Source organism: Hyaena hyaena, unplaced genomic scaffold, assembly GCF_003009895.1.
Source record: "Hyaena hyaena isolate Hyena2069 unplaced genomic scaffold, ASM300989v1 scaffold_60, whole genome shotgun sequence".
NCBI classification, from domain to species: domain Eukaryota; kingdom Metazoa; phylum Chordata; class Mammalia; order Carnivora; family Hyaenidae; genus Hyaena; species Hyaena hyaena.
In genome coordinates, this window is record NW_024080692.1 from 853,406 (window position 1) to 862,947 (window position 9,542).

Here is a 9,542-nt window from a genome sequence, read left to right on the forward strand (position 1 = left end):
GATGATTTCATCTCATTTTGGCTAATACTTATCCATCCTTTCTTTTTCTCTTATTGCATAAATTTGGTCACCAATGCAATCTTAATTAGTAGGGATAATAGCTGGAAGTCTGGTCTTAAAACCAGTACTTGTAATATTTTGCCATAAAGATGATGCATCATATAGGTCTTATTCAGTTAGGGAAGTTTCTTCTTATTCCTATTGGCTAAGAGGTTTTTTATTCCCCCCAGTCATGAATGGGTATTGACTTTTACTAAGCCCACTCAGTAAATATTTCATTTCAGTTACTGTACAATTGTACATTTATTTAATAATAATGGCTACTGGCAATATTTTATAAAATTATTTCCTTAAAGGTGTAATGTTTTAGATCATGATATTTTAAAGTTTTTAACATGTGATAAGCATTTGTTAAAGCATTTAAAGTTTAGATTGCCATCCCTTGGCTGATTTGGTAACTGGCCCCCATGACTCATTCTGGTAGAAGCCGATGGCCATGTCCTAAGAATACTCAAGCAACCCTCTGTAGAGGCCCATGTGAAGAGGCCACTTGTCAGCCATGTGAGTGAGTATTGTGGGCTAATCTGCGCCGCCCACCACACACAAATTCAGATGCTGAAGTCCTAATCCCCAGTACCTCAGAATGTGACTTGATTTGGAGACGGGCCTTTACAGAGGTTGTGAAGTTAAAATGAAGTTATATGGGTGGAACTTAATCCAATATGGCTGGTGTTCTTACAAAAAGAGGAAATTTGCACACAGAGATATGCACACAGGGAAGATCATGTGGAAGAGAGACAGGGAGAAAATGCCATCTACAGGCCAAGGAGAGGGACCGAGGACAGATCCTTCCTAAATGGCCCTCAGACGGAGCCAAGCCTGCTGACACCTTGATTTTAGACTTCCAGCCTCTAGAATTGTAAATTGTACATTTCTCTTATATCAGCTGCACAATCTGTGGCCTCGACTTTGTTACAGCAGCCTGTTATCGGCTAAATTTCCCCCCACCAAATCCATGTTGAAGTTCTAACTCCCAGTATCTGAGTGTGATTGTATTTAGAAGACAGACTTGAAAGAATTAAGTAAGGTTAAATAAGGACTTTAGGCTGGGTCCTAATCTGATACTACTAGTGTCCTTATAAGAAGAAGATTAGGACACCGTGAGAGGACACAGGGAGAACACAGCCATCGCAAGCTAAGGAGAGAGGCCACGGAAGAAACCAGCTCGGCTGACACCTTCATGTCTGACTTCCAGCCTCCAGAGCTGTGAGGAAAGCAATGTGCTGTTTCAGCCACCCAGTGTGTGCGACTTCTTTATAGCAGCCCTAGGAATCTCATCCAGTGAGCCACCTTTGAAGTGGACGGCCGGTCCCAGTCGAGCCTTCAGATGACCGCGCCTCATGAGAGACCTGGAGCCAGAACCGTCCAGCTAATAAGCTCCTCTGAAGTTCCTGACCCACACAAAGTGTGAAGTAATAAAGGTTTGTTCTTATTTTAAATCACTGTGCTTTGGAGTAACTTTTTTTTTTTAATGAATAATAGATAAGAAATGCTGTAAATTAAGAAGTAAGTTGGGGTACCTGGGTGACTCAGTCAGTTGAGTATCCGACTCTTGATTTCAGCTGAGGCCATGATCTCACAGTTCATGGGTTCGAGCCCCACAGCGCTGTGTGCTGACAGCGCACAAAGCCTGATTGGGATTCTCTCTCTGCTAACTAATTATTAGTTACTAATAATTAATTCTATTTCATTGGTAAGCTTAGGAAAATACCATTCAGAATTCCATTGATATTATGAATACCATCTTTCGAGGTCTGTTGTTTTAAGGAAATAATATGTTCCACTCTGCACTCAACTTTAAATTCTAAAAACTTTCCAGAGCACCTGGAGGGCTCAGTCGGCTAAGCGTCCAACTTTGGCTCAGGTCATGATCTTGTGGTTCGTGGGTTCAAGCCCCACGTTGGGCTCTGTGCTGACAGCTCAGAGCCTAGAGCCTGTTTTGGATTCTGTGTCTCCCTCTCTCTCTGCCCCTCCCCTACTTGTGCTCTCTCTCTGTCTCAAAAATAAATAAACTATAAAAAATTTTTAAAGACTAAGGAAATGCAAAAAACTTTCCAAACATTGCCTTCAGTTTCAGTTCATATTTCTTATGCATTAAAAGCAGAGCACTTCTATTTTTCTGATTTATCAATGTAGCTGGACAAACCAGAAAACAAACTGTGTACATGGGGAATCCTTTTTGGCAATGTTTCTCCAGAATGGCCGTCCACATTAGCCAGGCAAGCAATGGGGTCTAAGCTAGACCTCTCTCGGAAGAAAAGGAAAAGAAAGATCCAACTTTCACCCTTGGCCACGTCGCACACGGTACCTTTTGATGGCCACCAGCTCCCCGGATTCGTTACTCTTGCCCATCAGCACGCTGCCATATGTGCCATCCCCCAACTGTTTCATGGTCGTGTATCGGTTCATCTTGGAAAAATAACGCAGCAGAAGTTGTTGATGGAAATGACTCCTTTGTTGAATATAAATGTAAAGACTTCTTTATTTTTATCTTTTTCCCTGGGACTGTGGTTGTTCTACTGGTGACAGGTGTGTCATCATTGAATGCAGGCTCTTCCCCAAGATTATGTAGATTCATGAAATGTAGCAATAAGGAATCTGGCAAGGAAACAGTGCTTCCATTCTTGTGAACACCCTATAGGAAAAAAAAAAAGGACAAGAATAAAAAGAATTTTCATTAAAGAATCTCTTCAAAACATTTACTGGTAACCTAAGCACAGGGAAGAATTATAATATATATACCATGTGCTAAACATTTGTTAGTAAGTCCTTTGTGCTATGTGGAATGGAGTTTATGTATAACACACCAGTAATATTCATTTATGGAGGCTTCACTTACATGGTACTGTATTACTTAACCCCTGAATATTCAGTAAATACTGGAGTAATTATTTGTATAATTTCTTGTATACTGCATATAACCTACATTATTCCAAATCAGGCACCGGAAAATCAGGCATCTATTCTACATCCATTCTTTGAATCAGTTTTTGCATTACATTTATGTGGCCCATGATCCCTTATGTGAAACTTCTGGGCCAGATGTGCTCAGAATCCAGGAATCTGCACATTTTAGAAAAGTCATATGGTGAATATACCATATGTAACATCTCCCAAACAGCATCTTAATATAGCTGCAGAAAAATATATGAAAAGTACACCCATGAAAATAAATGAAGGCTGTAATGGCATTAATGTTGTTGCAAATTTGTACAGATTAATTTAAAAAGTTTTCATTTTGGGGGTACCTGAGTGGCTCAGTTGGTTAAGCATCTGACTTTTGATTTCAGCTTAGGTCACGATCTTCCAGTTTGTGGGTTGGAGCCCCGTGTAGGGCTCTTTGCTGACAGCATAAGGCCTGCTTGGGATTCTCTGTCTCCCTCTGGCCCTCCCCCACCTGTGCTCTTTCTCTCTCTCAAAATAAATAAATAAAGATTTTTAAAAATCTCTGTCATTCTGTTATACAGCTTTACGCTTAGTTGCAGATAATAGCAAAATGCTTGGCACCATTAAAATAGTTGGTTTTAAAATGCCTGTTATAATTTGGTGCTTCCTTCAAAGATTACTTTTCTTTCACTGTAGCACTGTTTCATTAACACAAAAAAAAAAATCATAGGAATCATTTCTCTATTATATGCAGAAGTTTAGGACCCACAAAGTTATGCTATAGTTGGCAAAGTACCTGATGCTTCCAAAAGCAGACTTTCTGGAGAAAAAAACAAACATGTGCAGGGAAGGACATAAAACAGTGTTGTTTCCTATGACAGGAATGTATTTGTCCACAGGAAATGTGGGAAGAACCCTGTGGGGCTTTTAAATAACAGGGAGTGTGTATTAGTTTATCATTTATTTTTCTTCATGTAGATCATAACCCCTTCAAAGTCACATGCGAATTAATTTAGGTTGTGCTAACTCTGTAGCCAGGATCTTAAAAAAGAGATCACGGTAGTAGATTCTCCATCTACTTAGTTCTTTCTCAGCTTCAGTCTGAGCTAATGGGCTTAATGGATGCCAACAAATGATTCCCCATTTGCCTAAAAATGAAGTTTTTTGTAAGTAGTCTTTACATCATACATATACATGGATTCAAAATATTAAGGCATTAATGGCGCCTGGGTGGTTCAGTTGGTTGGGTATCCAACTCTTGATTTTGGCAGCTCATGACCCCAGGGTCATGGGGTCGAGTCCCACCTCAGGCTCTGTGCTGAGTGTGGAGCCTACTTGAGATTCTCTCTCTCTCTCCCTCTCTCTCTTTCTCTCTCTCAAATAAAAAAGAAAATATTATGGCATTAATATAGAGTGAACATACCTTCTGCACAATTCAAAACATGTATTTGCTTTTCTTAATTTTTCCTTTATCTGTATAAGGAAATATATTTTTGAAAGATTTTTTTAAAATTTTATTTTTAAGCAATCTCTATACCCAACGTGGGGCTTGAACTCACAATCCCAAGATCAAGAGTCACATGCTCTTCTGACTAAGCCAGCCAGGAGCCCCTGGGTTGGTTGTTTTGTACCATGTGCTATGATTAAGCAAAACATGGACTAAAATGTATTTATTCTTATCATTTAGAATTTAATTAAATCAGCATTTTGCAGTTTATTAGCAACGTGTTACGTTGCTTGACACATTTTCTAGTTACCTTATTTAAGAAGACAGGGGTGCCAGGGTAGCTCAGTCAGTTAAGCATCCAACTTTAGCTCAGATCATGACCTCAAGATTCGTGGGTTCGAGCCCCGCGTCAGGCTCTGTGCTGACAGCTAGCTCAGAGCCTGGAGCCTGTGTCAGATTCTGTGTCTCCCTCTCTCTCTGACCCTCCCCTGCTCAAGCTATCTCTCTCTCTCTCAGAAATAAGTAAAAACATTAAAAAAAATTTTAAAAAAAGAAGACATACACTTCTCTCCTTTTTAAGGAAAAGCGCTCTCTATGGGTTTACTGATCCCTTGTGGTTAAGTAACAATACAGAGAATATATTCATTGTATCAGTAGGATTCTAATCTATAAAATAATGTATCTGTAATCACTCAGAATCAATGATGGCCTCAGTCTAGTACCTGCATTAGGCTTGAAGCTGCTTGGGTTTTTTTTGTAGGGTAGTCCCCAACTTCAAACCAACCCATTCATACTGGCTTTTACAATCACAGTTGCAGCTCAAGGACCCACCCCCTCTTTGCCTCCAAACCATGCAGACTCTGCCCCACTATGAAAGCTGCTCACTCCCACCTCCACCTGCAGATTCTTAACCCAATTCCTTACCCTAAACCACCAAGACGCTACTGACTGAATGGAAATTGCAAGCAGTGCTCTCTACCCTATTAGACCCTGAGGCTGCATCTGGCCCAGTGCCCAGGACACCGTAAAATACAGGCCAGAAACAGTGGAGGGAAAGAAACTAGGAGCACAGGAGGAAGAGAGTCTAACTGGGCTCCCTTATGAAAATTAATTTCTTAATTAACTTCAGTGGGATGATAGCATCATCTTTTCTTTCATGTTAGGACCTCATTGGGGACAAGCACGGAAGGTCTGATAGGCAGGAAGGAATGTAGGCAATTCTGGGAAAAGAACATATTGCTTGAGAAGGGAATGAAAGAGGGAGCTGCCAGGGTGGGAACAGAAATGCAGAGGTGAGTGTGTGCAAGAAAACAATAGTCAAAATTCTACCTCTCGGTGACTTAACTTCCAAAAGTGGAATTAATCTTTATTTTCCTTCTTCTTCCACTATTAACACCATCAACCACCACCATCACCAGTAGGATTAGCTTTTCAGATCATTCACTCATTGATGACTTTCTGCATTGGCCTGGAAACCCAACCATTTTTGCAATGGAAACTGTAGAAAATGCATTCCAAGCCTAACCAACCGCTTTCCAAATAAACACTAGAAACACCGTTTTGTTTTCCGTTTTTTGGGTTATTTTTGAGAGACAGAAAACATGCACATGCACGCAGGATGAGGGGCAGAGAGAGAGAGAAGCCCAAGCAGGCTCCATGCTATCAGTGTGGAGCCTGACATGGGGCTCGATCCCACCGACTGTGAGGTCATGACCTGAGCAGAAATCAAGAGTCAGACGCTTAACCGACTGAACCACCCACGTGGCCCTGGAAACAGTTTATTTCAAGTGAGGGTGGCTATCACATAGGGTCTACTTATATTCAGGGTAGAGTAAACACGGAACATGGGCCTTTCCCACCTCCTTTCATTTAAGGGGTGGAGTGATGAAGATTATGGGTATCACAAAGATTTTTAAAAAGGTCTGATTTGTGGCTCTCAAGAGAATCTGTCCAGTTTAAACCCTACCTAGCCTTTAAGTAAAACTTTAGAAAGGCCTCTTTGAGCCATTTTAATGACAAAATAAATAGTTCTCCAGAGTTAGAAGCTGACCATTTCAACTGTCCCCTAATCCCCCCTGAACATATAAAGACAATGGCTTAATGTAAAGAGGCATAGATATCAAGGTGAAAGGTGGTTGTTGTGGTTTTTTAAAAATAATTTCCCCCATGTATCTACTCACTATAGCACATAAACGACTACTTTCATCAGTGTAGCATAGTAAGGCCCTAAATGAATTACTAGTCAAAAGCAATAGATGTAATTTAAGAAAACATAGATTGCCTATGGGTCCCCAGTTCACACACAATAATATTTCTCTATAGGCTACATTTATTCTTCTCTGTTCATCTATAGAAGACTAATTCTGCAAGATAGAGATGTTATCAACATGACTTCTTATGTATTTATTTCCATCTCTACAGTTGACTCTTGAACAACATAGGTTTGAACTGTACATGTCTACTTATATGCTGATTTTTTCCCGATCAATACCATATAGTGCTGTAAATGTATTTTCTTTATGATTTTCTTAATGTTTTGCTTTCTTTAGTTTACTTTATTGGAAGAATAGAGCACACAATACATAAAACATATAAAATATGTGCTGATTAACTCTTTATGTTACCAGTAAGGTTTCTGGTCAACAGTGGACTACTAATTTTTTGGGGATTCAAAAGTTATACTAGAATTTTCGACTGTTGGGCACTCACACCCCTAATCCCTATGTTGTTCAAGGGTCAAATTGTATATTTATTTCCATATATATGTATGTATATGCAACAAGGCAGAACACAAGTAAATGTAATACAACTATGATCCTTATTTAACAGAACTGTTATGAACTTGGAATTGTTTACAATCAGGCTACAATATTTAGTGACTTTCCTATGGCTAAACAAACCTTAGATTTTGATTTAAAGGAAAAAGATTTAGAGGCTCAATTATAGACCTACATTAAATAAACACCCTTATAATTTCTCTCCTATTATAGTTTTTGTATTGTTATTTGAGTGTACAATTAGTGTAAACTTAAGCTCAATGGCTTCTGCCAGCTAAAAGGGATTTAGATAGGATTAAAGAAGATTAACATAGAGGACAAATGGAGGGTAAAACTTCTGTCTGCCAATTACTGAACAGATAGCCTTTGGAAGTCTTCAACTTGTCTTTGTAGAACCTACTGTAATTATATCACTCTAAGGCTGGCATTGTGTATATTTAAAAAAAATAATAATGTCTTAAAAACACCAAGTTGTTTGAAGAGCAAAACAGAAAAAAAAAAAAAAGACCTCAAAAGTTACCAAGATATGTATTTGCAGAAATTAAAAGGAGAGTTTTACAACGGGACAACAAAGCTTCCAGGTTTAAAAAAGAAATTGTGCTGTGTGCTAATATCACAAATTATCCTAAAACTAAACAAAACCCAAAACCACCCCAACGGGGAAATCAAGCATCCTTGCCCAAGGCCAGCTCCGCAACGGCAGTTAAGTGGCCGCCTTGGGGTGGAGGAGAAGCAGGTAGTTTCTCCCTTCCCCAGTTGCCGCGGTGAACTGGGGGATGGGAACGTAAAGGAAAGCCGAACTTGCACCTCCACCACTGCTTTGACTAAATGAGTTGTGTTCTTTCTTTCTTTTTTTTTTTTATTGTTTTATTTATTTCTAGGAGAGAGAGAGAGAGACAGCGTGAGCAGGGGAGGGTCAGAGAGAGAGGGAGTCACACACTGAAACAGGCTCCAGGCTCTGAGCTGGCAGTCAGCACAGAGCCCGACGCGGGGCTCGAACCCACGAACCGCGAGATCATGACCTAAGCGAAAGTCGGACGCTCAACCGACTAAGCCACCAAGGCGCCCCTAAATGAGTTGTTTTCTGAATAAAGGAAGTCCGATAACTTTGACTCTGTGAGAATTTCGTTGTCATCAGGACAGATGTCTGCTCATTTAAGATGATTATTTAACATAATGATTATATAATATAATGATTAATATAATCTCTTTTAGAATTGATATTACAAGCCTCTAAAATCAGTTTTATCGCTCCCCACTTCCCCGCCCCCGACTCTGTCCCTAAATTTAAAAATATTATCTGCAGTAAGAAAGTTTTCATTAAACCGACTCTCCTCCTTTTTCGCAAACTGGGGCCTTAAAGACTCCTGGGGCCGGGGTCCTGCGGGCGTGCGGGAAAGGGGTCGTCCCAGGGCCCTAAGCCGGGATCCCGCTTTTACCTGGGAGTCATTTGGGATGCACGAATGGGGATGGAATTTAGATCCAGTTTCTCTCTACTTCCTTTTTTAAATTTTGTAGTCATTCTGAACTCAATTCCGCTGCCTCCCCGAGACCCGATCCCGCTTCTCACTCCTAAAAGTAGTCTCCCCTCCGGGCCCAGCCGCAGAAATAAGGGGGAAGACGGGGGAGGTGGAAGGGGGAAGTAGGGGGGATCCTAAGGGAGAGGTTCGGGGGCCGGGGGCCCTCAGACTGATGAAAGCCCGCCGTCACCCTCCCAGCCCGAGCCCACCCCGCCGTCTGGGAGCGCGCAGAAGTGGTCCCGGGGGCCTGGGGGGACGCGGATCGCAGCAGGCGCAGAAGGGCCCCCTCCCGCCCCACCCCCCGCCGCCGGATCCGCCTCCCTCCGGTCCTTCCCCGTACCAGGGTCCAGGCCCCCTTCTCTCGGCGGAGCTCGGCCCTAGTAGGACAGGGCGCCGAGGGGACATGCCGGGCGGGCCTCGCAGGACAGGCTCGGGCTGGCTCGGACAGAGGGCGGCAGCCCCGCGGCCCGCTTGGGATTACCTGTCCGCACCGGCCTCTTACCTCGTTAGCTCCCGTGTGAAGCTCTGGCGTCCTGTGTGTTCGGTCTCCTAGGAAACCGCGGGGGTGCGCGGGCGTCTGCGCGGCCCGCCGGCTTACACCCCGCCCACAGAGGGCGTGGTCGATCCGGACAACCCCCGCCCCGCCATTCAAGCCCCGCCTCCCTAGGGGCGGGGCTTCCGTTACACCTGGGCGCCTATTGAGCTAGTGCTTGGGAAAGTCTTGATTACCTTTTCAGTGTTTTGTAGGAGGTTGGTTTGCCCTTTGTTTTGGTTTTGTTTGGATTCATTCTACAGAAGAACTTGATTCATTATATCTGGTTCTCAGATTTGGAAAGGGCAGGAGAAAGATAC

General features: G+C 42.2%; 1 protein-coding gene across 4 annotated transcripts in view; it reads right to left on the reverse strand.

Annotated features, from left to right (window-relative positions):
- MAK (male germ cell associated kinase) overlaps positions 1-9,241 on the reverse strand; it is a 53,489-nt gene extending 44,248 nt beyond the window's left edge. For 3 of the 4 annotated variants that reach the window (XM_039231819.1, XM_039231817.1, XM_039231820.1), the window contains exons 1-2: positions 9,193-9,241; positions 2,369-2,695 (exon numbers count right to left, since the gene is read on the reverse strand). In XM_039231819.1, the coding sequence (XP_039087750.1) occupies positions 2,369-2,469 (101 nt within the window). In that variant the 5' untranslated portion in view covers positions 2,470-2,695; positions 9,193-9,241. Of the gene's footprint in view, positions 1-2,368; positions 2,696-9,030; positions 9,111-9,192 lie in introns of those variants that run through there. The other variant, XM_039231818.1, reaches the window with a different exon arrangement.
- Positions 9,242-9,542: the final 301 nt, after the last annotated feature.